This window comes from Solanum verrucosum, unplaced genomic scaffold (assembly GCF_900185275.1).
Source record: "Solanum verrucosum unplaced genomic scaffold, falcon-dt-bn FXZP01000184.1, whole genome shotgun sequence".
NCBI classification, from domain to species: Eukaryota; Viridiplantae; Streptophyta; class Magnoliopsida; order Solanales; family Solanaceae; genus Solanum; species Solanum verrucosum.
Genome location: NW_026020302.1, coordinates 83,731 through 110,691, shown reverse-complemented (window position 1 = coordinate 110,691; position 26,961 = coordinate 83,731). Strand labels below are relative to the sequence as shown.

Below are 26,961 nucleotides of genomic sequence, written 5' to 3'. Positions count from 1 at the left end.
ACGCTGACCTACTTAAGCTAATGCCACTCCACCGACACCTTACCATTTTCATTTTCATTTTCATTTTAAAAAAAAATTCATTGTGTGTGTGTGACAGCTAACCACTATTTAGCTCTTCCTCTTTCCTAACACATTTAACTTGCTCATTAATTTCGTTTGGTAGAATGTAATAGGAAAAATAAAGTATGCATTAGTCTCGGTTCGGTACTCTTTTTTAATTTTATGTATAACTAATGTTTATCCTCTTATGTATTAAGGTGTGTATTGTTAATATCATAGATTTTTAGGTATTAACAATGTAATTGTTTTAATGCATGCATGAGCATGATTAAAGATTCAATTGCCTCTTTTGTTACACTCCATCTTTTCCATCATAATAGTGGAGAGTATCTTTGTAAATAAAATCTTTCATGCAATACATGCTATTTTTAATGCATCAAACCAAATAATGCACAAAAATAACCTATGTATAATTAATGTAAGCATAACTAATACATGCATTGCTTATTCAAGTATTACTAATACACTATGTTTAACATTATTCTTGTACAAATTTTCTCTTATAAAAATTGATATTTTGATGTATGACATCATATTTGCTATTTTTTTTCTTATAAAATCTGATACTAAGGAGCAAACAACATACGACATCATATTTACTAGTTTCCTTGTGAAATTTGTCATTTTTTTATTATTAGTAATTTAATAATTTTTAGGCAATATGTATATAGCACATTAGGCAATTTATATATATTCTCGAAGATAATATTATGCTTCAATAGCCTCTTAGGCATTAATGTAGTTCTGTACGCAATAGATATAAGACGTACATGTCTTGATAATCCTTTGAGCAATCTCCACATTACCCATATGGATGATTTATCAAGCTAAGATTATTAACCTATAAGGATGACTTAGGTTACTAAATTCTGATTTTTCATAAACAAAATATGAAAAGAAAAATTGAAGAAGAGCAATTTTATAAGCTTTCTTAATGCATAGTGTTACAAAAGTGTGAATATCTCTCTATTTTGTAATCGTATAAATAAATAATTTAATGTATAAGAAACGAAGTCATAAACTTTGATAGGATAGATTATTATGGACACTTCAAATCTTTTCATATGATTTGAACTAAGAGTGTTGAATTTATAAAAGGATAAATAAAGATTTTTTTTACTGGTTTCCGGTAAAACCGTTTCCACCTTTGTTTGAAACCCACTGCGCTGAAATATATTCATTTTAGAGTTTTGGCAATTCGATAAACTCAAAATTCCGATTGATTTTGTTTGGTCATCTCTCCGGCGCAATCAAGCTGTAAGCTTACCTTTTTGTTTGTCTCATCCCTTCCTGGATTCTGGATACAGAAACCCTAAATCCCTTTTAGTTTAACTTTCAGTTATTTTGTTGGAATATTTTCATATTGTTTGATGGAACTGGAAATTGAAATCCTTTTTTTATCATATAAGGGGAAAAAATGGTTATTCATTTTCTCTTAGTTATGTTATATAATTCTAAGTAGTTGTAGATGAGAATACTAAAGCATAGGGCAAACGTTACTTGGATGGGAGCAATCAAGGTTTATTGGATGTGTTGGACTTGTCTTGTGTTTACCCTTTTTTTTTAGTGCTCTATATTTTCAAATGACTTTGTTAATTCTGCATTGAACTTGATTTAGTGAAAGAAGGAACAACCTTTTATTTCTTTGTCAAGTGTGTGGAATCGACTTAATTGTTTTGATTAATTGCGAATGCCTTATTTTACAATTGGTCAGTTTTTGGCCATGTTATCCAAGTTTTAAGGTCATTACTATTGTTTTGGGTCCATAGGTAGTCTACTTATAAAGTGTTTAACTGAATAATAGATTTCAACTTGTTGTAGAAGTTATGTTTCGGAACTGCTTAGTTATTTTGTCATGATTTCTTAGAAAATAGAAGGAGATCCTTATAAAATATAAATATTCAGTTATTCCTTGATTCAAGAGGGAAATTAATATGATTTAGTCATCTTTTCTTACCCAAAAAGGAATTAAAGGTATGATTTGGTCATTTTTTGTTGAGGTGGTCTTTCTTTGTAAAAGTAGGAGCATAGGAATCTGGGTGATCACGCGCTTCACGTGGTATTAATTAGGATTAGAGCTGACCCAAAATTATGGCTTATCTCAGACAACTCAACCCGGAGCATCGCTTTTATCGTCAACAAAGAGTGTCTCTCGATAAAAGAAGTCAGCTTTGGAAAAAAAGTCATTCCTTTGCCGGATGCATGTCTAAGTAGTATAAAAGGACAAGCGCACTATACTGGAATGTAAGTTAAACCCAAGATCTGTCTCCCATCACCTCCACTGAACTAATTGGATAAGATATTGGCTTAGTATGCAGTCGTCGCAAAACTAGGAGGAAGGAGAGAAGCGTGGGGAGAGACAAGAAGAGGGGGAAAAGGAAAAAGTTCTCGGAGAGTTAGATAAGAGGGAGGAATACTTTTTAATGGGTGAGAAGAAATATCTGTGTTCCAGATTAATGGTATAATTTGCCTTCTATGATAGTAGTTCTCCCAAGGATCTTGCCCGTTCATCTATAAGTGAAGCCAGAAGTTTGAAAGAAAAAGTAAGTATAACTTGTCTTTCTTGAAATGTCAAAGTGACCAAAATTTGGGATATAGGGAGTTGATTCTTCTCTTTTGGGATTCAATGAAACATTTGAGAGGAAATAAGCTTCTAAAACCAACTGAACAATATCAAATCGATACCAAAGGAGAAAAATCCATTCAATAGCTTGTATGACTCTTGGCTACTTTTCCATACTCAATAGAAGTTCATCAATCGTACTGTGAGGTAGAGACAAAGGTCAAAATGTGATATTTTAACTCAGAATTCTTCTTTTGCTCTGATTTTGTTTAAGAGCCTGTTTGGATTGGCTTTTGGCTTATGCCTTATAAGCCAAAAGTCTTAACTTATGGCTTTTGACTTATTTCATTATTTAGAATCTAGTGCTTAAAAACACTTTTTTATTTTACCCAAACACAATCAAAGTGCTTAAAAGCTATTTTGGCTAAAAAGCACTTATAATATGCCAATCCAAACAGGCTCTGAGACTAATCAATTTTCTAGCCAAAACCAGACTGTCAGATTTTATTTTATTTTATTTTTTGTTTAAATATCTTTGAAGTCAACAATAAAAGGTGAATTGGTTATACTCTCTTGCTTTTCTTCACTAAGTTAGGATCTCAAAAATTAATATAGTTATGAAGTCATTCATAGATCTATACTTTCTGCACAGGCTTGTGTCTGTTTGAACTATGGATTACTCTGTGAGTATTTCTTTATCTTTGCTTATGTCTTTAGTTTGTATTTTGTTCCTTATTCTCTGTTAGAATCTTTATCTTTGTTCATCACCCTAAAGCTGGATCTATCATCTTAAAGCTGAAGTTTATATTGCCCTCTTATAATAGATGGAGCAACTTTTATCTCCTCTCGTGTTCAATGGTTCTATTGTAGAAGCCATCACTGAAGCCAAGCAGCAGAAGAAGCTTTTTGTAGTTTTTGTTTCAGGTAACTGGTTTCTAATTCTCTTCAATGTAATTATGCTATAAATTCCATTAGTGTGTCCTAAAAAGAACTTTAAGATAGATTTGGGTGATGTTGTACCAAAGTTTATAACATAGAATAACAGTAGGTTCCCAAGTAGCTCAGCTGGACTCAAGGGTAACTGGGGAGTAGTTAGACTCATGATAAGTGTTCTTGACTAACCTGGGGAAGCATATTCTCTCACTCAACCAAAAAGGGAAGCATTTCATACCGATGATATACGGAGATTTTCAAAAGAATTATTTGTTGATTTTACAAGAATCATAATAAGAAATTAGTAACTATTTTGTCCTTGCTGTTTTTTGCTTTATCTTCAGCATATGTTTCTGCAAATAATTTTGTATTTCCTACTTTACCCTTTTTCTTTATGCCTTTCTTGGTTCTTTGGGGAAGGTGATTGGACATACTGAGAGATCACTTTGATGCTTAGGAAATGGATGAGTCTTTAGACTTGTCATCCTAATTGTATTTCTTGCAAATTTGTGTCCTAGGTGGCAATATGGAATCAAACCAATCGGAAACATCAACTTGGCTCGACCCAAGAGTAAGTTTATCCTTACACTTCCTAGAATGTTACTAGGTTTGATGCTTTCAGCCCTTCAATAGTAAGTTCACTTTCCCATCTTTCTTTTAATTCCTCAGGTTGCTGATTCTATATCAAAGTACTGCATTTTGTTGCACATCCTAGAAGGAAGTACTGATGCCAGAAACTTCTCAGCATTGTGTATCCTATGCCCTGTATCAAGCCCCCCCCCCTTAATCCTTGAGATACTCTATTCCTCGTCTAATTTCTTTTGCTTCTTTACGCATCCCTCTATCTGTGCAAGGAGTTTTGTTTTCTTTGTCTATTAATTGCGGGTTGTCTGAGAGGGTGAGGGATCTTTCTCTTCTAGAATCACCATGGAGCTCATGCTGGATATCATTAAGAAGGAATTCTAGGACCTGATTTATGGAATTTTTCTAGCTGAAATTTTGTAAATGGAGTTGGTTAAAGAAACTTCGAGCAGAGGTGACGGTTAGATGTGTTATACAAAAAATTCATCTAAATGGAAGCGAACTAAAACTATATTTTGGGGCAAGTGTAGAATTTATAAACAGAGACCATTGGTGCAAGGGTCTCCCTCTGTCTAACAGAAGAACATTCATCATCCTGCTGGCGAGTTTCTAGGGTAACCGGGTCAACGTCAATACTGACTGGCTTTTTATATCAATCATACATTTTGATTGGTTACAGAGTGGTGGTAGGTTCATGTTGTATGGGGGCGGAGTACTACTGTACTAACCAGTTAAGAACTCTCATGTTTAAAAGATAAGAGTTGCGGAAATGCATATGTTGAGGTGGAATTGTGTACATACTAGAAGTGGTAAGATTAGGAATGAAGATATTCGGGACAACATGAGGGAAGTGTGACTGAGATGGTTCAGGCATGTGAAGAGGAGGAGATGTGCAGATGCCCAGTGAGGAGGTGTGAGCGGTTAGCTTTGGTGGGTTTAAGGAGAGAGAGCGGTAGGCCATAGAAGAAGTATTTGGGAGAGGTGATTAGACAGGTTATTACACATCTTTATTTACCGTGGACATGACCTTAAATATTGGGATATGAACGTTGCAGATTAGGGTAGACGGGGTTAATATGTGGTGAACATTGACTCGACATCTTGCGGGTTAGGCTTGGTGTTAGTTTGGTAGCATTATTTTTGTAGTTTATTGTCTTATGATTTCTATTACTACCTGCCATTTCTCGTGCTTCAGTTATTATGTAGCTGTTGTTATTGTTCTTTGTTCTCTGAATGCATGGTGATGCGTTCCCTATAATATGCTATGTGCTCTTTACTTTTGTATTTCTTTTTTCATCGCTTGGACACTCTACCTCCACAAGGTAGGGGTAAGGTTTGCATACACTCTACCCTTTCCATACCCCAATTGAGGGGTTACACTGGGTATGTTGTTATTATTTGAAGAAGCATATTGAGAGAAAGAAAGAAGAGGGATAGACCAGGCTTGATTTTCATCTCGATGAAGTGTATTGAGTAGGCAATTGTGTCTTTTAACATAGTGAGGCTTAAATGGTGCATGCCTAGAGATACTAAAGAATTTCTAGAGTGCTGGAACATCAGGGGAGAAACAAGAAGTAGAAATGATGATACACTAATCCCTGCTTGTATATGTTGGTTTGTTAGGTGGGAGAGATATGCGAGATGCTTTGAAGACAAAGAAAACTCTATTAAGAAGATTAAGGAACAGTTTACTTTTATTTGGTTTTTTGGTGTAAACAGAATATCATTAGTGAAGCTGAAAAAGTGATTGACTGGATAGGATCTCTCTTGGAATAGACAGGACATACTTTTGCTCGACCTGTAAATACTTTTGACCGCACCTTCTTAATAATACAATACCCATTCTAAAAAGAGAAACAATTGATGCAAGAACATTGCAAGAGGAAAAAATGACTTGTATAGTAAAGAATTTTGATGATACTTTCTCCAGTGTGCTAACTTGGGTGGGCGTTCTGCACGAGGTCTGGTAAATAAAATAATTCAGGTGCATAAATGTAGAAGTTATTTCCTGTAACTGCTCATAATGTACTTCTCTATTCACCTTATTTTTGTATTCATATTCAAATGCATCTTTGTCCAGTGTGGAATGATTTGTAGTTTCCAGGGACTAGTTCATCTTCTTTAATTGGACTTTCAGTATTCGAACTTCGAAGGGACAAAGACAATGGGAAAAGTAGAAAAAATGTTCAAGCATGGCGAGTTTCCGAAGTGCAAGTACTTCAACATGTATTAGAAATGCTCCTCTCTTAATAAATGTAAAACCTGTTTTAGTATGAAAACTAAGGATAGTATGAAAACTAAGGAGTTCAGTAGTTACTGTGATCTACAATGGGAATGTTTTCGAAGCCATTCAAAACTTAGTGAATTCTTTCTTGGTTGATGAGTCCTAAAATTGGGAAATCTTGCTGTCAATGTCATGCCGTCTATGTGCACTTTTCATGTAGATATACCCTTACATGAGCTACATAGATCCACAGAAGGCTGTCCCTTGTATTACAGTTATTGGATACAATGGTGTTCAACTATGGCAACATGGTATGATCAGCTTAATCTAATGTTTGGTAATAAAAACCATGGTATGATTAGTTGTTTGAGATGTAACTGAGTTGTTGCATCTCTTTCTTGTTTCTTAATTATGTATCTAATTTTCAGGGGGTTTTGTTTCTGCTGATAATCTTGCATCTAGTCTTGAGAAGGCGTGGTTAAGTCTTCATGTTCAGGTATTTCTTATGTCATATACGTGTTCTCCATATAATTTTAATTTGGTCCCAGAGACATGATTTGATTTTCCTGATTTTGTTCCCAATAGTTATGATGAATTGTTTTATTAGGAAGACTATTAGCTTTATGCTGAGGAAATTGCAGGGAATCACTTGTTTTGAGCTGTTCTTTTAGACTTTTTAGACCACTAGCCTCTGAATGTGAGCAATTGCTAGAATTGTGACTTGTGTCGGATAACAACATACCCAGTGTAGTCCCACAAGTGAGGTGTGGGTAGGGTAAGATGTACATAGACCTTATCCCTACCTTTGCGAGGTAGAGAGTCTCTTCCCGATAAACCCTTGGCTCAAAAGAGAAGATATTCAAAGCAGGGTTGCGAGTAAATTATGGGAACAAAATATCAAGATACAAAGCAAATGAAGCAATATAATACTAGACGACCTTGAAGCATAGGAACTACACGATTACTAAATATTATTACTACTAATAAGGCTGCAAGTAGGTTATAGGTTATAGGAAGACATAGAATCTTTTATTGATGTTCTAGGATCTGTGTAAGTAGGCTATAGCTTAGTACATTTTCCTATATTTCCTTTTAAGTATGGACAGCTGTAGTTTTTATGCAGCAAATAGTTATACAAAAAATGTTACCTTCTCAAAAAAAAAAAAAAAAAAGGTTGCAAGGAGATGGGGCTAGCCCCCAGCTTCTCCCCTCTAAAGAGTGACAACTCTGTGCTATCTACTAGAAAGAAAAAAAAAAGCTTCCCTTTAAATGGGATAGGCAAAATTATTTTTGTGCTCCATCCAGAGTGGATTGTAGACTCTGCTAGCTCTAAATCTTCAATGATAATTGAAAGTTCTTTTACTGCTCTGAATATTCTCTTGCTGTTACTTCTTTTCATTGTATGTCTAGTGACATTAAAATTTCCATAAAATAACTGAGGATTCACTAGATCTCCCCTTCCCCTCACAACAGCCACCTCATCACAGAGCGACTCAAAACTGTGGTTTCTTTCTTCATCCTAGAGTTTATTTACAATCAAAATCTTTTAGAGTCAACCTACTTGTTTGAGATTTCGAGGATCCTTATTGGTATAGCTGGAAGAAGTGGAAATAATGGTGGGTATGCAGTTAGAGAACTTGAGTATTTGAGGAAAATGTGGTGAAGTTTGTAGAATTGAATTTCGGGTGGTCAGATTTTAGAGAGAAAGCGGACCTTCTCTCTCTAACCCATCTTATCATACACTATGCATCTCCAAATGTCCAAAATTTCCAGCGACAATCTAGTTGGACATAGTAATGCATTGAATCACAAATGAAACTTTGAGCAACTAGTTGAACAAAGTAATGTGAATACAAATGAGTAATCATGTTCTTATTAACATTGTTTTCTTTTGCAGGCAGAATTATTCCCATTTCATAGATAAATTATTTGTTTCATAATGAAGTAAGGTTGTGGGTTCAAGTCACCAAGGGAGAAAATTACCAAATTAAAAAAAGTTATGTGCAGCATATGAAGTAATAATATATAAAATAGGCAGTCTGGTTAGTGGCTTCCACGGAATTCAAGAGTCGAGAGTTAATTTATTCTCCAACTCTGGTTGTTCTTTGGTCCTTCATGGGGCTTTACCATAGAGAAACATTTTATCTATTTTAGGTGCAATTTTCAATTACCAAATACTCTTCACTTCAAGAGCTTCAATTTTGTACAGTTTTTACCATCCATGACACACTGTAATCTGTAAAGCCTTATAACCGTGGCCAAATCAAGTCATTTCCTTGATTAAAAATCTACAAAGCTCTTCTACTTACCAATTGTCAAAAAAAATCTACAAAGCTCTTGTCCGTCAATCAAGTGTTGCAATATAACAGAACTGCGGTTAGGGGTAGAATTTTCTTGAAAGATAAATTTCCCTTCTTTGGTTACAGCTTTCTGCAATTCAGCTACAAAGATGTCTAGAATCAGCTTCTAAGTTGCTACTCGTCTCCCTGCTAAACCAAAAGTAAATAAACCCGTCACTCTCTTGCCACAGTATTCTTGTATCTCTTGTTTATCCTTGTCTCCTTTGCTGCTGTCTATCAGTTCAACCATTGTTGGCAAGATGGTGCTTGCCTAAGTTTCTCTGTGCCATTTTTCCTACTCTGCCTCTGTAATTTGAAAGATATTGAAGAATGAAAAAGTCCCACGTTAGTTGGGGAATGGACTGGTGGTTTGCTTATATGGACTTGGGCAACCCTCCCCTCATGAGCTAACTTTTGGGGTGTGAGTTAGGCCCAATACCTAATTTTACATGATAACAGAGCAGGACCCATCTCACCCAATGTTGAGCCTGCAAATTAAATATGCCCACACACTAGATGTCCAGCCTTGGGCATGAGGTGAGGTGTTAAAGAATGAAATCCACATCAGTGATTAATGAGATGGCAGGTCTCCTTGTAAGGCTTGGACAATCCTCCTTCCTTTGAGCTAGCTTTTGGGGTGTGAGTTAGGCCCAAAACCTTATTTTACCAAGGAAAAATGCGAAGGTTGGATGTCGGTTTGCTAGCCGTTCACTTTTACATTTTATTACTTCATAAACCTTGATTAGCACAATATATTAAATTTGAGGCTGAAATAATCCAATCAGATTTGGGTTTAAGCTCATGGATTTGCTGTTTAGTATGTAAGGAAGCACTGTATTTCCTTCATACAGGTATACAGTGTTGTCCACTTCATGATTTTGGGCTGCTCCACTTAGTTTATTGTGTTGGTCCTTGGATTGTTTCAATCTTACCTTGGTTCTTTGTATCAATTATTTATGGTTAACTGCAGGATACAACAGCTACTTTCTTGACTGCTGCACTTGCTTCAAAGAAAGAGCTTGTATCTGGAGCTTCTTCTGTAACATCTGAAGTAGGGAGTTCTTCAAGTGCTCAAGTTTCACCAGCTCAGGCGATGACACATATACAATCTCCATTGGCTACACTGTCTAAAAACTCTCAGATAGTAGAGGGAGAGGATCGTGGACATGCTGCTACGGTAAATTTCATTTACTCACATTCAGACCTCTGTTCATTATTGTCCAGCGTAATAGTCAAATTTAACTACTTTGCAGGAAATAGATTCCTCGCTGATTGACATGACTTCTCATGGATCAGCAAATGCCTTTGAATCTAGAATTGGTGACTTCAATGAGTCTACCACTGTGATCACAACAGCAGAAAAGCCACTTCATCTTGTAGAAGTAGATTCAACCAAGGGTATAGATGAATGTTCAATTTCAAAAGAGAATCCTGGTTTGCGTGATCAACAGTTGGACCCCAATGATGAAGCTCCTAGAGAGATTGCAAATAAAGCAGGGAAAGGTCACGAGATAAATATAGTTGAAGATGCAGCTGCTGAGAAGGCTGATTTTTCAGATGATTCGTCAAATACATTTCACGATGTTTATTTAAACATTAGATTACCTGACGGTTCAAGTTTACAAGTGAAGTTTCTCGTTATGGATACTTTAAGGATGGTCAAGCACTATGTTGATAAAAACCAAACGAGCAGCATTGGTTATTACGATCTAGCAGTTCCTTATCCTCGCAAGGTTTTTGGTGATAAAGGTAACAGAGTATTATATGTATATATAATTATATAGATATATATATATATATTTTTATCAAGTAAAAGTATTTTCATTCATAATCATGACCAAAACAGCCGTATTCAATATACCAAAAGTTCAAAACTCTACAATATATGATACTTTGCAAATCTACCCAATCCTCTTTACAACAAGAAACTTTCTGCTTCACCAAAAGAAAATAAAGGAGTGGAGACTACTCAACTGCAAGAAACTCAACTCGACACCTACAAAAGTTTGCATATTTCTCTCTCCAAACTACCCACAGTAAACAATCGGAACCACGTTCCAGGCCCTTTGTCTTCTCCTCTTTCTCCCGCTCTTCCAACTGAGCATCAAATCTTTCACAGTTGTTGGTATTACCCTAGGAGTGTGAAAGCATCTAAACATATCCCACCATATTGTCTTTCTTATTACGATCCTTATCCTTTTTGTCATTGTTTTGGGTGGCAATACATCCTCCATTGCTGCCTCAAGTCAAGGGAGTGCGTGTTGGCAACTTGACAGTCTGAGTTGCTGGCAGCCTGGTACATCAATGTTCCACTTTTATATGTGGCAGAGACTTTTTCCTTTGGTTAACACACATTCTTAAGGATTTCTAAATGTTGGTTTAAAGCTGTTAGGAAATGTGTCAGAAGATGTGGTTTTGTCCGAATAGTTTGTTGTTTGGCTACAAATAGTCTCATTTGCCACCTGTAATTGCTTTAGCACACATGAGATGATTTTATCCAATAGTGTGAGTTCAAATTGTTATAGCCTGTCTCAACTAGTCTGGAATGAAGTCTTGATCGAGTTTGAAACATAGAGGAATAATAGATGTTTTAACACTAGGAAGGAAAACATACTTCATATTAATTCTAGGTGTTTGAAAAGTCTATATTTATGGTGTAGGAAGAATATTGCATCTAGGGGTGGCAATTGGGCGGGTTGGGTCAAATTTGAGTGGGTCATAATGGGTTAAGACAACAATCGGGTTAAGATCCAACCCAAACCAAATCAAATTTGCTTGGGTCAAAACGGGTTAGGTATTGGGTTATATACCGGGTCAAGACCCAACCCAACTCAATTTTTACTGAACTTAATTGTTTTATTTGTTCTTTTAAACTATTTTAGTACGTAATATTTTTTTTTCTTTATTATGGCTATATATAACATATCAAATTGAAAAAATAGTTCTTTATAAATATTATGACAAGATTTCTCATGAGCCAATCAGTGTAGTCAAAGGCGCGCTTAAGCCTTGAAGCGAGGCTCAAAATGTGTTGAGCGCTTCGCCTCGCTTTATGTGCGCTTCAGTGTCGTCATCAAGGTTCTAAGACAAAAATTTCCTTGCCAATGAGCCTCTTCAAAGTGACACTAAACAATTGATATTTCATTTTATCATAAAAACTTTCAATTTCTTTGGTCATATATTTGTCATTCATGTTTATAATTATTTGTCTTGGACTAAACATATATATTTGTATTTTTTTTCTCCCTTTGCGCCTTTTTTCATTAAAGCTCATGCTTTATTTGCGCCCACAAACCTTAGATCTCTTTTGCTCTTTTCACCTTTGTTAACACTGGAGCCAATTCAGGTTATATATCAACGCAATTTTTAATGGGTTGAGATAATGAATGGGCGGGTTTTTAAGCGGGTTGGGCAGGTTGGACGGGTTGGGTTTGATTTTGTCACCCCTATTTGCATCGCATATGAACTCTTATATTAGATCTTTTGCATTCCTTCAATATGTAGAAGGAAATTTTCTAGTTTGTACTCTTTCTTGTACCTTCTTGGTACTCTTTAATGAAATCTATTACCTTTTTCATCAAAAAAGTATATATCAGTAACAACTAGTTTGAACTGATATATTTCACATGCTTGCTTAGGATCTTCTCTAGAACCTTTATATGGTTTTGTTCAGTTCCAGCTTATGATCCATGTACCGCTATCAAACGTTGTTTTTTTTGGTGCTTGCTGCTATTAAGGACATTTACTTCTTACCTCATACTTTAGGGAGCAATTAAATTACTAATATACCTTATAAATGTTTTTTTCCCTTGAAATGTGTCAACAGATCTAGATAGAACATTGTCAGATTTGGGTTTACACAATAGGCAAGCACTGATAATCGTTCTTCGTAACGAAGTGGATGTTACATCATTGCATGGTCAAAACAATCCGGCTGAGAGTAACCATACAGCAATTGGAGGCGATGCAGGATATTTTGCTACGATCAGAAAACTCTTTTCGTATGTAAATCCTTTATCTTACCTTGGTGGAAGTTCTAACACATCAAACACTGCTGAGGATTCTCGAGATAGCATATGGCAATATGGTAGTTTCCTTTCCTTTCTTCTTGACCTCTGTGACAGCTTCACTGCTAGAGAATTAGAAATTAAGGATACGTTCAACAGATTGCATTACTTGCACTTTCTTAGTTCAGCTTTTGAGTTGCTTGAAGTTTTTTATAAGACTTGCATTAACAGACACTCTACACCATCATGTTTTGCTAATACAACAGCGTCGGTTCCAAACATGTAGGGGTTGGCTATATGAATCATTGCTGACTATTTTTCTCCATTTAAATTAATCTAAGGACAAGATTATGCAAAGTGAATAAAAAGCACTAGAAGTTCTTTTCATTTTCTCTAGTATTATTTGAAAACACCTTTTTCCCAATTTTGTGCCTGACTTTTGACTCTGTCAGGTGTAATTGCTTCTCCATGTGCTAATATTGTACTTTACACGAGCTTTTACAGATTAAATAAAATAATGGTGTAATTGCTTCTCCATGTGCTAATATTGTACTTTACACGAGCTTTTACAGATTAAATAAAATAATGAGTTTGTAACTGAGCTTTTCGAGATCCACTATCAGGTGTAATAAAAATGTTGTATTTATAAATGGATGAGATCAGGGGAATAACTAGGTAGGAGGAAATTGAACCCCCTGTCATTGAAAAATTATACAGGGTACATAAAGGGAAAACAGTTTTTTATGGCTATACATGAATTGTTGAATCCCCGTGACATAAGGGAGATTACCCCATGACCTAAGATTTGAATATGTGACCTAAAGCACTTTTTGGCTAAACATGAATTGTTGAATCCCCGTGAAGTGGCAAAGAGGTTCAAAAAGTGCTTTAGGTCGCATGTTCAAATCTTAGTTATATCATTCTATTTTTTTTGAACCCCTTGTAAATTTTGGGTTCGTCATTGGATAGGATGCTGATACATTCATGTGTTGACTGCCACTCTGTGTCATGTTAATTTGTTTTTGCTTATCTGGATAATTTGGTACTGTGTTCTCAATTTATTGCCTCTGACATGTAGGTCCAAACTCCACGCCTCAAAATAATCAGACCTTGGTAAGTAAGCAATTCCAAACCCCCGTAACTTCCACAACTAATAACAGAGGTAGAAAGCCAGCGTCATCTAGCTTTGGGAGCAACATCCACACTCTGAAACATGATGAAGATGAAAATCAGTTTGGTGATAGAAACACATTCTGGAATGGTAATTCTACTCAGTTTGGTGGAGATGACAATAGTAAATAAGATTCCAGTGCACTTTCTTGTATATTGATGTGTCTATACAGTTGGATATATTCTTCCCGTTAATCATTGTAATAAGTTTTGGATTGAAGCCTGTTCCTTTTATCTTTACAATGATTGGCTTAGCATAAACTGGAGTCAAGTTTAGTATCTCTAAACTTGGAGACGCATTTTATGGTTAGTGAAACTGTTGTAGATGATGTTTTGAGAACAAATAATCATTAGCACTTGTACTTGTTCTTCTAATAGAGTACTGAGACAAGTTGACCTTGATTAGTCGAACAGGTTGATTTTGCGTGTGCATCTTAATTTTTGGACCCGATAAACAATGTTTAACAAATAGCCTCAGTCTCCACTCTTCTGTTTCTTCGAATTCTATTCATTTTTCTCAAGTGAAAGGAGATTGATGATTTGTTTGTTAGCTTTGCTTCTAGAACACAATCCGATGATTCTGACTGCAGCAGAGAGTTGGAGAAGTTCTTTCTTTATAAGATAAGGAATTTATTGACTGTCTGATTTCAAAAAGTAGTGTAATTCCTTTGCGTTTTATCTATCAATGATAATATTCCAATTTAGCCTTCTTCTTGACAGTCAATATTCCAAAGTGCAAACATCTACTCAATTACTCTATATTTTGATTTTTAAGTCTACGACATATTTCGCAATGTGCTTTGCTTAGTTTGGCCTCGCTCATTGAATTTCCCCATTGCAATAGGGTAAACATTGAATTTTTTACATTACTATTGTGTAATAAGTTTATCAACAAAAATTACTTAAATGTATGTCTCAGAATAAAATTATAACTGAATTTGTCATCTATAAATTTCTCTAAACAGTAAAGGTAATTGATGAATTAATGACTTACAGACAATAATAATATTAGTTGCCAATAACTTTGATTATTTTAGAAGATGGGCATTACTACAAGATAACTTATCTAACTGATTGGATAAGATACCATAAAATAATATTAAGTGTCAATATGTTATATACCTTTATACATTCAGAGCTTGTTAAAATAAGCCTAAAATAAATTGTTCAACACATATTTTTATGGATTAGGCCCAAAATATTTTTAAAAATAAAAATAAATTTTAATTCATTTTAAAACATGCCATCTTATCAATTTAATTACCAACTTCAATCCACCCTTCTTCTTTGTTTATAATTCTCCTCTTGCTAAAGATAAAGATATTTTTTTAATTCATAGTTGAGTTAATATGGAGTCACATCCAGAGATTGTGGTCGAGATTCGAATATCGAATCAAGATAGAAAGTTGTGTCATGTGCAACGTCCATCAATGATGGTTCATTAATGTCCATTGATTTAGACTCCTTCTCCCTTCTCAACTACGAAAAAGGATCTCAGTTAGTGATCAGTTTATGATTATAAGTAGAGGTTGGGAGTTGAATTCAAAGTCAGGTCCTAGATTGAGGTCAATAGCTATTCGGATTTAGATTCCGTGTTAGGGTTAGAAGTCTAGTCTAAATTTATGGTCGGATCATGCATCACAGTTGGATCCCAGGTTGGGGTCAAAGTTTGGATATTGGGTCGGGGGTGTTAGGATTGGGAGTCGAATGTCGGGTTGAGGGCGACAATATGGTCCTTTGTTGAGGTTAGGGTTGGGAGATGAGGTTGAAAGAGAGTTTTGAGATTTGTTTTACTAACTTTATGTAGGAAAGTCAAAAAATAAGTTGATGAAAAAAGCACACCCTATATGATTATTATAATATTTTCCTTTTATGAATATTTAGATTAAAATCAACCTATTTTTATCTCTCAAATAGTCTTTGTAATTATGAGGAGACCCATTATAAGTTTCTATATAACCCCCAACTCCAAATAGCATAACCCCAAAACCCCTAACTCCAAATTACCATCATGGCAGACGGTTTCGATTCTCATGCTTCTTCTGAGTTCTCCAACACCAAAGTTCAAACATTCACTGAGAGGATGAAAGATGAGATAAGCATCTCTGAAAATTCTAAGAAGTTCAATGTGTGTGCCTCTGAAACTCAAGAATTCAGTACCCATTTTGTGGCTGATGAATCATCCATCAAGAAAAATGATGAAGCAAAAAGCAGCTTTAATATGGAAGAGAAGAAAGATGATGGGTCTGTGAGGTGTTCACTCAAGATTGAAGTAATTGATGATACAGCAATGATTGATATTTCTCAAGTTGGAAAAAGTTGCTCAATTGATAAAAATATCAAGGGTTTTGATGGAAAATCAGGAAGAAATAGGAAGAAAAAGAATGCAAATCAAATGGTTGCGATAAAAGCAAAAGTTAGGAATATGGAAGAAGCCAAAGAAAAAAATGTGAATGGCTGTAAAATAAATGGAGGAGAAGAGAAGAGGGTTTATTGTAGAAAGGAGTTGGAAAATTTGAGGTTTGTTGGAATGGAACAACAGAGGAAAATGTGGGTTGAGGTGTACTGTGGGCTTGGTGATACCGTGCAAAAGGAGTATGATGGCCTCGCTGACTCTAATACTCAAAAGCACATCCGCCTGTCTCGCAGTCGCAGGCACATTGGTAAAGAAAATACCCCTGTCATTTCTGGTGCGTATTCTTTCCCTTCTTGCAGCTTGTGTTATCTGAAGTTTCTTTTTCTTCCTTGTTGAATAGTGGTGCGGCCAATTCTGTTTGTGTTTTGATACCTGCTGTTCTTGATAGTATAATTTGCAATGTTTCTGAAACTGACAGTAAAGATTACATGATGCTTTTTGGAGTCTGATAGATATAGTTATGTTGTCAAATTTAGCTAGTCAATAGTTTTGGACCTCTCAATCTTTGTGAAATAGTGTTCATTATCTGTCAGCGTGGTGGTGCCTTTTTAAGAGATTGACATGTTAGATTATTGCTTTTGGTGCGAAACTCAAGTTGTATCATTTTTTCTCTTTTCCCTTTTGATCTGTAAATTAAAAAAATATATAAAAGGAAAACATCAAAGAGATATAAATATACATATGGTGATCCACGATTACATGAGAAGAAGACTAGAGAATGCAAAATCCAAATTGTATCAAGATACTTGTAAGATTATAATATAATCTTTTGTCCAAGAGAGTACAAAACCTTTTTGGACTACATAATATATTTTCCTATGCTTTGTTGATTTGATTTTATACAAATGTTGGTCTTCCACTAACTGGATTGCTTAGAGGAGTGCTCTTTGGCCTGTTATGCAGTGGGATCTTTACAGTTTCTAGGTAACACAACAACAACATACCTAGTGAAATCCCATAAGTGGGGTCGGGGGAAGGTAGAGTGTATGCAGATTATATTCATACCTCGTGGAGGTAAAGAGGCTGTTTCGGAGGATTCTCGGCTGGAGTACAACATATCAAAATAGGTATGAAAAAGGGAAAACAATAGTGGAGAAACAAAACAACTATAAGGAAACAATAACAACCACAAAATAATGCGATAACCTAAACACAATCAACAACAAGTGATGGTGGAATTAAAAGCAATACACTATAAGAATACGGCTAAACCCCTCGAAAATTAAGTCAACACTCCATACCTACTAACCTTCTACCCTAATACGCGACCTCCCCGCCCTCTTATCTAAGGTCATGTCCTTGGTATTCTGGAGTTGCGCCATGTCTTGTCTAATCACTCTGCCCAATACTTTTTTGATCTATTTCTACCTCTCTTTGTTTCTACTATATCCAACCTCTCGCACCTCCTCACTAGGGTATCTGCGCATCTCCTCTTCACATGTCCATACCATCTCAGTCTTGCTTCCCTCATATTGTCCATCACAGAGTCCACTCCCACCTTGTCTGGTATATCCTAGTTTCTAATCACCACACATTCATCTCAACATCCTCATTTCCACAACTTGCATTTTCTGAACATGAGAGTTCTTGTTTGGCCAACACTCTGCCCCATACAAAAAAGTCGGTCTGACCCCATACTACAGTTTCTAGGTGATATATTGGTTAAAAAAAATTAAGAAAACCAGCACATCCATGTATGCATTGTATTTTGGAGGGTGCATTGTTTCCCAGTTAGTTGTATGAATTGCACAAGCAATTAACTACTTTTTTTTTGTGAAGGGGAAGGAATCTTAGAATATTTGAAGGCAAAATTTAAAAATGTATAGGTGCATACTTTTGGGTAGCTTTTGGTGCAATATGGAAATTGTAAATGAAATTGAAGCCATACTTGATTTCATAAAACTGCAATTCATGTAAAACCTTGGCTGTAATTTGCACCAGCATTTTCTCAATGCTGGTTTTCATCAATGAAACTTTGCTTATTTATAAAAAGTCTATACTTGTGTTTTTATTTTTCACTTTTCCTTTTTCGTGGTTGATGCTTGACTTCTTTATATATATACATACTCACATATCCATGTACTTGGTCGCTTATCAGAAACGATATCTCATTCACTCTGTCTGCTGAGTGAATATTAGATTTAGAAGCCATCCATCTGATTGTCACCTTTTAAAATTGTAAGTTGCTCCTGCCTCCTTAATTGAGGTCATGGATTTATCTGTTCTGCCATTCCTCGCTGGTGCTATTACTGGATATATTTAAGAATGCCAAAGAATAAAATGTAAAATCTCAAGTGCCTCTCTTTACATTAATTTCTGTTTAAACTTTGGGTAAAAGAGGATTCAAAGAGCAGTTTATTCACCAAAAAGGAAAAAAAGGACACAGCTAGTGCAGTGGAGAATTGTGTTCCAACCACGGATCCCTATCATTAACTTACCCCATTTTCAGGCAAATGCAAGTTTAGATGTAACTTTGATGATATTGTGGATTATATACTCTTGACATCATGATATGCTACACCACCTACACCTTTCGTATCAAAATATTTACTCTATTTCTTGCCTTCACGATTGTTTGCTTCCCTACACATTCTGTTGTGGTTGTTTCAATTTGATGGGTTCCTAAATTTCTGTTGGCACAGGTGTTTTGGCAGCAAAAGAACGAGGAAAACATTTGAAAGTTTATACACAAAGAGGCATGACATATATGAATCTGCAGAACACTTTATGTTTACCTGGCCATTAGGTCTTTAGTATTGTCCCCAGTTCGAGATAAAGGGTTGAAGGAAAAGCATTTCTAACCATTGCCCAATACCTCTGCTGTACAGAAAAGTTTTGGGATGAGCATTGATTTCTTATTTGCTCATATCTTACCACAGTGATGAATCTGATTGTAGATACCTAGCTCTTGTAAATGGATCACTGATACAGTGGCTAGATAGAGTGATGATGTGTTTACGTGTATCGTTCATGTAAGTAGAATGTAGAACACTGGAAAATAGACTGCTGATGTAAATGTATGGTCTACTTGCATTGTAAAGTGACTGAATTGGTGAATTTCATTTCATTTGCATTTCTCAACTTGAAATTTCCTTGAGAATGATATATTAGTTAATTTTGTGGATTTTCTCAAACATCTGTTCTAGAAGTAGTTGAGTGTATGTGAGTAATCATTTATGCCTTTCAGGTAACAACCATTCAGAGCACTTGGATGATCAAGAAGGGTATATAGACACTAAAAATTCTCTTTCGGCATTTCCTCCCAGTAGGGATGATGGCATCTCTTATGAGGGTGAAAACAATGTTTATGAAGAAAGTGATGATAGCGATGATGATTATAGTAGCATTCAAAGACCCGCCTTTAGAGTTACAGGAAAGCCTGATTTTGATTCTGGTCCTCCTGAAGATGGGCTTGAGTATCTTAGGCGTGTCAGGTACCATTTTCCTATCTGTGTCTAAAAGGGTTGCTCTTAGCCTATGGTCGAATAATATTATGAATGTTGCAAAAACAAAAATGAAGGCTTTATAGCCCATCTAGGATGATAAGTTGTGTCTGAAGCCTCTTATAACAACACAACAATATACCTTGTGTAATCCCACAAGTAGGGTCCGGAGAAGATAGAGTGTAAATAGACCCTACTTTCTTACCTTGGGAGGTAGATGCTCAAGCCTCTACCTTCTCATAAAAAATGTAAGGGTATCTTGGTATAACATTAAATAACTTGGTAAGCCATCCTACTCCAACATCTCCAAAGCACTTCCAAACCTTTATAGGTGTTAAAGCCAAAAGTCCCATATTGATGGTTAATGAGATGGGTGAACTCCTTATAAGGCTTGGACAATCCTCCTCCCTTTGAGCTAGCTTTTGGGGTGTGAGTTAGGCCTAGCTTAGACCTAATTTAACATGGTATCAGAGCAGACCCATCTCACCCAATGTTGGGGACCAAAAAAATCAAAAAATGCCCACGCACCAGATGCTAAGCACTGGGTGTGAGGTGGGTCAAAAAATTGCCCAAAATTGCCCACGCACCAGATGTTAAGCACTGGGCGTGAGGTGGGGTGTTAAAGCCAAAAGTCCTACAGTGGTGATTAATGAGATGGGTGAACTCCCTATAAGGCTTGGGCAATCCTCCTCCCTTTGAGCTAGCTTTTGGGGTGTGAGTTAGGCCTAGCTAAGACCTAATTTAACAATAGGAATGCCGTTTAGACTACATGCTCTTCTAATGTTCATGTTCTTTTAATGGCATCCTTTATATTTGACAGCCTGATTCTACTAGTGTAGCTAAAGGCAGAGATGTATGGAGATTGATAAAAATAGCCTATCAATTTCTCTTTGATCTCATTATCTCCTGTCAACATTAGTTGAGCATTGCCATAATATGCTTCACCTGGTTTAAATCCTTACTCCTTGTCTCTCTCCGTCTGACTTTTTAACCATTTCTTTCTTCCTCCTGTGTCATTAGTTTTTGGCACAAACTAGTTAGGGTTAGTTAGGCCATATATGGCTTCTACTTTTGTTAACTAATAGCCCTATCTCTTAGCTCTAATAAAATAAAAATATAAGTTATTTTTGGTTTGATCAATTTGATAGTCATAGTAAATAGATGAGACGACATTTATTAGTTTGCTTTGGTAATGTAACAAGTTATAAAAAGAGATGAATTAATGAAAAATGATTTGAGTTGGGTGGGTGTGGTTATGATCTACTATTTAGCTTAAATTGACCGAAGTTGCTCAGACTCGGGTCGACCTTGCCAGATAAAGCATAGTCTGTCGACTAAATTCACAGGAATAGGAAAAAGGGACATCATGTAAGTAGGTACTAGGTAGAGCATCTAGAACAATATTACCAGAGTGACCCTCCCACCTAAAGATAAAGATTGGCTTCTCCAATTTGCCAACTTCTTTTCATTTTCCACCACTCCATTCCAGATATCTTTGGTTCTGCTTTTTGCCCCAAGAGGCATATACCCAAATAAATAGTTGATAACTCTCCTCTTTTGCCACCAAGAATATTCACCTGATCTTGGAGATTGATCAGTTCATTTACTGGATACAATAAGCATTTCTGGTTAATGTGCAACCCTGATATGACTTAAAAGAGGATGAAGTCATTTCAGTTTTATAGAACAAGCCCATAGGAAAACCAAAAAAATGATTTCAATTTTGAACGCGTCTTCTTCCGGTGACTAGTGAGCTTCCTACATGACTAGGCTCTCTGGTCGCACCAACAGTTTGAATTGACCATTTTCTATCCATCTTAATTGCTTACTAGTTAGATACTCTTAACTCAAGGGGGGGATATATCCACTGAGAATATAAGGTGCCTTACTCCCCAGTTGGAATTATTTTTGGAAGTAAACCCATACTTTTCTGAAATCAATGACCCCCTCCCTAGATGGGATCACTGAGAATATAAGGTGCCTTATTCTTTTTTTTATCAAGTCAATATATTTTCATTATTGACATGAATCCCAAACGCAAGTGGTATACCAAAAAAATTAGAGAACCTACAAAAAGGCATGAATCTTTACAAACAACACCTGGTCTTCTATACAACAAGGAAATATTTCTTCCTATTTTAAATTATATCTTTTTGAGATTTGCTAATACCACATGGCATCATCACTTGAAGCCTCTGTAGCAACTTGTCGATCGTAAAAGAGAAAAGAAGAAGAGAACTTTTATTGATACGGATGACAAAAGTGAAGCAAGTAAAAAAAAGGAAGGTTTTCCTTATCCTTGGGTAACCAACTTACCACCCTGAACTATGTACAAACATCTGGTAGAATGATTACACTTTTTCTCTGCTGCTGTAATCTGCAACTATGCTTATGTATTTGCCACAGTAGTTGTAATTTTGGGAACAATAATACTGGTCACATCCCACTGAAGCTTCATGAAATAACTGGCATAACCACAACACTCTCCTACTAACAGCATACGACAAGTGGAGTTTTTCGCTCTTTCAACCCAATTATACCATGCTTCACTGTCATAAATGTTCTGTCACAAGACTTGTTGCAGGGTATGGAATAAATTCTTCTTTCCATCATTGATAACTCATTTGTAACCGATTATCTTGAGTAAATGATTGGAGAAAAACAAAGAAACAGTAATCTGAGAAAACTGTCCTACCTAAACTTTCACTAACTTTCTACCGAATTTTAAAAATAAAGAAAATGGGCCTCTCAGAATTCTTGAGGGAAGTGGATATTCTCTCACTAACTTTCTGTTCCATTTTCATATCCCCATTTTTTCATGTGGTCAATGGCCTTCTTATGAACTCCACCTTAATGTTATGTTTGTATTGTGTCCGAACGCATACATAGTCATACAAGTAATATATGATTTTGAGTCCAGATACCGTACCCGCATGGACTTGTGATTTAGCTATTTACTAAATTAACTTAATGCTTATTATTTATTCAAGTGATAAAATCCTGGTTATTATTTTGAATTAGCTAAACAGGAAATAAAAAGAAAATAACTAATGAACAATTAACCAAATGAAGACCAGATTTTTACATAATTAATGAGATGATATCGATATAGGGCTACGGATTCACTAGTATCATGTTGAGTAATCGCTTGAACTGATTACTCAAAATGTCTCTTCTTTTTAATCGAGTTACTTGTTGCAGGTTGATAGTACTTATTGAGTATCTTGCCGATAACTCTAAGACTACTCAACTATCCCTAATGCCTATATGGTTATGGTCGTCAGCTAATAGTGAAGTGCATGTATATTTCTTCTATATCAACTGTGCAAGACTAAGGGGTATCATATACACATTAACGGAATCAATGGTTCTCCTTCCCTAGGAGGTTCACGAACAAGCTCTACTTCCTCTTATTACGCTCGCAAATTTCCCCTTCCTAGTCCAAATAATGAGTCAGAAGATACAAATAGTATTTGAAAGGTGTGATCAAACAATCAAATAATTAAGCTCAAGAAGTAAGTAACCACACGAGTTGGAGCACGACGATAACTATCTTAACAAGTCAATCCAAGTTCATACAATAACAATCATGCAACTACCATAATCCTAGAATGAGAAGTTTAGCTCCACATAGACATGGATGGATTACAACAAATCATCCGAAAGACGTTAAAATAAATAATTATGGAGAAGAAAAGATAAAACTAAAATTCTTTGGCCTCCACGGCGGCTCCTAGCTCTTCTTAGGTAAAAAATTATGTAAAAACCGCTTAAGGACCATTTATAGTATCGGAAAAAATCTCAGACAAAAAAACCGAGTCCAAAAAAATTTGGGAAAGTCAGATTTTGGCTTGCCTGGCACGATGCGGCCCGCTACGCACGACACTCCGCTCCTGGGCAATTGTCCAGTGAACTAATATTTTACCCATCCCTTTGCCATCTTTTGCTTTTATTTTCTTTTGGCTTTTGAATGTGTAATGATTAGACAATCATATGATATCATTTGGATTTCTCCATCTGTACGTGAGCCTTTTATCCTTTTTCTCGATTCTCGCTTTTTATTCACATTCTGATTCAATTCTCTTTATCTTCAAGTCTTCACATTGCTTTATTCCTACACATTAAAAATATAATATTAAGCACAAATAGTATAATCAATATTCAAAGACAATCACAAGTACTAAAATATGAGGTAAATAGTGGCTAAATATATGTATTTTTGGCCTCACATCAGTTTGCTTCAGTTAGGAGCAAGGGAAAGGGGGAGTTACTGTGTTTATTCTCTTAGGTGAATATTCTCATTAACTTCCAATTATTTATTATGGTTGCAAGAGATCTAAAGGATTTTTTGTTTCTGAATAAAAAGGGAAGTAAAGGATTTTTTAGATTTTCATATGTCCAATTTCTAGGGGTTGAAGAAGCTGATGTGGAAGTCAATAAACCCTACACTTTAAATTCCATGCCTTCCATTTTCTAACCGAACAAGCAAAATAGACATAAACACTCCCTGTAACTGCTCATCTTGCTAGCTCAACCTAAAAAAAGACATTTATAAACGTGCCCATGGCCAGTTTGGTACTCTTCTTCAGAGATTTCAGCTCTGCTGCCAAATTAGCCATGCTTGCTTTTCTCTGCCACAGTAGGAGACTAGGCTACACATCTCTCATGTCCTGCAAAAGGCATAGTACTTGTCACCCTCCAATTTTTTTCAGTCTTAGTTTCTTGGTCACCAGTAAATACCTGATGTATTGTACACTTATGCTCATGCATAATGAAACTCTAATTCTAGTTAGAACAAATGATAGCATTTCTTAGCTAAATTTTTAAACAAGACCTGGAACTGGTGGATGTTTTTACGAGTTAGCTAGACATTGTATTTCAAAATTTCTTCATTTTCTATAACCCGTTCAACTAGCCATGACATTAAATTTGCGCTGAAATGATATGGATGCTGAATTTGTCCTAGATGGGAAGCATTACGGTTGCCCAAAGTGAAGGTTGCAGCAGTTCAAGGAAGTAAACTAAACAAAGAACAGACATCTTACATGCCCCAAATTCCTGATATTGCAAGCTGTCTAGAGCACTTGTTGCCTCTCAAGAAGTGGGAGGAAGCATTCCTTGCTGATTTTTCAGGGCTAAGACTGGTATGTTCTGCTTGTTTGTGTTGAAGTACTTTTAGAATTGGAAATGCAATAGCTCGAGTCATCAAAGTACCTGTTACAAGCTCTGCTCCTTTTCCCTGAAAATATGATCAGAACTTAAAGTTGCATGATGGATGTGGGTTGGTGTCATTATTGGTTACTCATGACCCGAATATGAGAAGTTTTGGAGTAGGTAGTGCTCCTGACACACTTCACCTATGTTTTTTTTTTGAAGGAATTTGTGTTTTGTTTCAGGCTTTGTCACGTTTGGAAGCTAATATTGGAACTTGTAGCCAGCTGCATTCTTCAACCTTTGTTGATCAACCACTCTCTTCTGATCAGCTTCCTGAAAACATTGTTTTGGATAAGTTTGATGGTTTGATGTCTGGAGAAGAGGAGTCTTCCCTATCTGATGCTGGTGATGATCCTGCCCTAGAGAATTCCATACCAAAGTCATCTCCTGCCAATAGTCCTACCTTATCTGTTATCTTAGGAATGGATGCTGTAGCTCGAGTTTCAATGTTAAGGAAGCAAATTACCGCTGTGCAAAGCTTGAGGGCTCTTACAATGGATGACTGCTTATGGCTGTTTGCTCTGTGCGCTGCAGTTGATACTCCTGTGGATGCCGATACATGTGCAGCCCTACGGTCATTACTCCGAAAATGTGCAAACTTGAGAGCTGACAAGTCCAAAATCGATGATGAAGTTATTATGCTTAATATGTTGGTCACAATATGTGGCAGATATTTTGGACAGTCCGAACAATGACAATTTTGTTGGGGACTTGAACAAAATGTACTCTCCAATTTTATTTATATATTTATTTTTATATCACTTTCCAGATTTCTTCGGTCATGGTCTTCCCATGATAATTTATACTCAAAGAAACATCTTAGTTGGGGGCATTTAGTTTAGTTCATATACAATTAGTCAATGTATAACAACTCAATGCTGTTTGAATTTGAAGGGAGTTGGTTATGAATTATGAAGCTCCCATAATAAAAAATTAGACGATTTCAATATTCAAATATTGAGTCACCTTTTTAGAAGTAATAATAATGCCTTTTATATTATTGTTGTAGTTCTAGTAGTATTAGAATCATGTTTTTGTTTAACTGGATGAACAATGCTCTTGAATATAGAGCTCAAGAAATTATTCTTTTCCATCTATTTGTATTAGATTCATGATTTAGTTTGACGAAGAAGAAAAGCATTCTTTTTTATTTTCTATTCTATATGGGCTATGCCTATGCGGACCTCTTTCGAATCTTGAATATGCAAGTAAATTAGGGTAAGTGCAAGATTTTCTAACCATAGAGTTACAAATACTGTTTAAATTTTATTTTATAGCACACAGACAAAGAAAGTGGAATAATATATGTACCATTTTATTTGTAATATAAAAAAGTATTTTGGTTATAAATGAAATTTGCCAACATATGAATGCACTTGTAGGCGTTTCTTTTTTATTTTCACCAACCCAATTCTTTACTCCCTCACTGCTTTTAGTGCTTACCTGTTTATTCGACCAACAAACATAGAAGAGTAAATCAAAAGCCACAAACCCCTCTTGTCGAAAAAAAAGGATCAGGTAAATTCAATATTATATTTTATGAATTTCGGTTGCTTGGCTACTATAATATAATATTTTGAATTGATTTTGGATCTGGGGTTCGCAAAATTTTGGTTAAAAGTTGCTTATTTTTGTTTATATTATTGGGATGGCTATGGATGACAATTTTCATAAGCAAGGATTAGGGGTAAGATTTTCAGCGACTTTTTTTATTTTAATGGATGCGTTCAGCTTGAAGCTTTGTCAAGTAAAAAAGACCTTGTAGCAAAATGATGATTTTCTGATTTTGTTTGTATAGGGAGGGAGGGTATCATATTTAAGCAATTTTCTTTTTGTGGATTCTATATTTAGTGCACTTGCTATCAGTTTCTGTCACTCTTTCTCTCCTTGTTTCATGTGGCCATTTTAGTTGCTTCTGTAGTAGGAAATATTATTTGAAATCATTAACATATGTTTCTGCGCCTTCTTTGGCTGAGAAAATATGTTTTATGGTTCCATTTGTTATTGGCA

The 26,961-nt window shown here is 35.7% G+C and overlaps 2 protein-coding genes across 2 annotated transcripts; both read left to right on the top strand.

Annotated features, from left to right (window-relative positions):
- The first annotated feature begins 1,241 nt into the window (after positions 1-1,241).
- LOC125834831 (plant UBX domain-containing protein 11) lies at positions 1,242-14,270 on the top strand. The gene is given in 12 exon segments (XM_049513983.1): positions 1,242-1,317; positions 3,276-3,306; positions 3,448-3,547; positions 4,075-4,127; positions 4,226-4,307; positions 6,608-6,673; positions 6,676-6,699; positions 6,791-6,858; positions 9,672-9,878; positions 9,955-10,450; positions 12,528-12,788; positions 13,787-14,270. Coding segments are annotated over 11 exon segments (1,593 nt in total). The 5' UTR covers positions 1,242-1,317; positions 3,276-3,294; the 3' UTR covers positions 14,011-14,270.
- Positions 14,271-15,861: 1,591 nt separating this feature from the next.
- Positions 15,862-25,698, top strand: LOC125834830 (uncharacterized). The gene is made up of 4 exons (XM_049513982.1): positions 15,862-16,568; positions 19,482-19,728; positions 24,704-24,881; positions 25,134-25,698. The coding sequence occupies exons 1-4, from the start codon at positions 15,890-15,892 to the stop codon at positions 25,644-25,646; spliced, it is 1,617 nt and encodes a 538-aa protein (XP_049369939.1). The 5' UTR covers positions 15,862-15,889; the 3' UTR covers positions 25,647-25,698.
- The last annotated feature ends 1,263 nt before the right edge of the window (positions 25,699-26,961 follow it).

What these genes read in the sequence shown, in the direction of transcription:
- LOC125834830 (XM_049513982.1), top strand. Translation starts at nt 15,890, where the DNA reads ATGGCAGACGGTTTCGATTCTCATGCTTCTTCTGAGTTCTCCAACACC. An exon ending in AAATACCCCTGTCATTTCTG is followed by an intron (nt 16,569 to 19,481) that starts GTGCGTATTCTT and finishes TATGCCTTTCAG; the next exon opens with GTAACAACCATTCAGAGCAC. An exon ending in GAGTATCTTAGGCGTGTCAG is followed by an intron (nt 19,729 to 24,703) that starts GTACCATTTTCC and finishes AATTTGTCCTAG; the next exon opens with ATGGGAAGCATTACGGTTGC.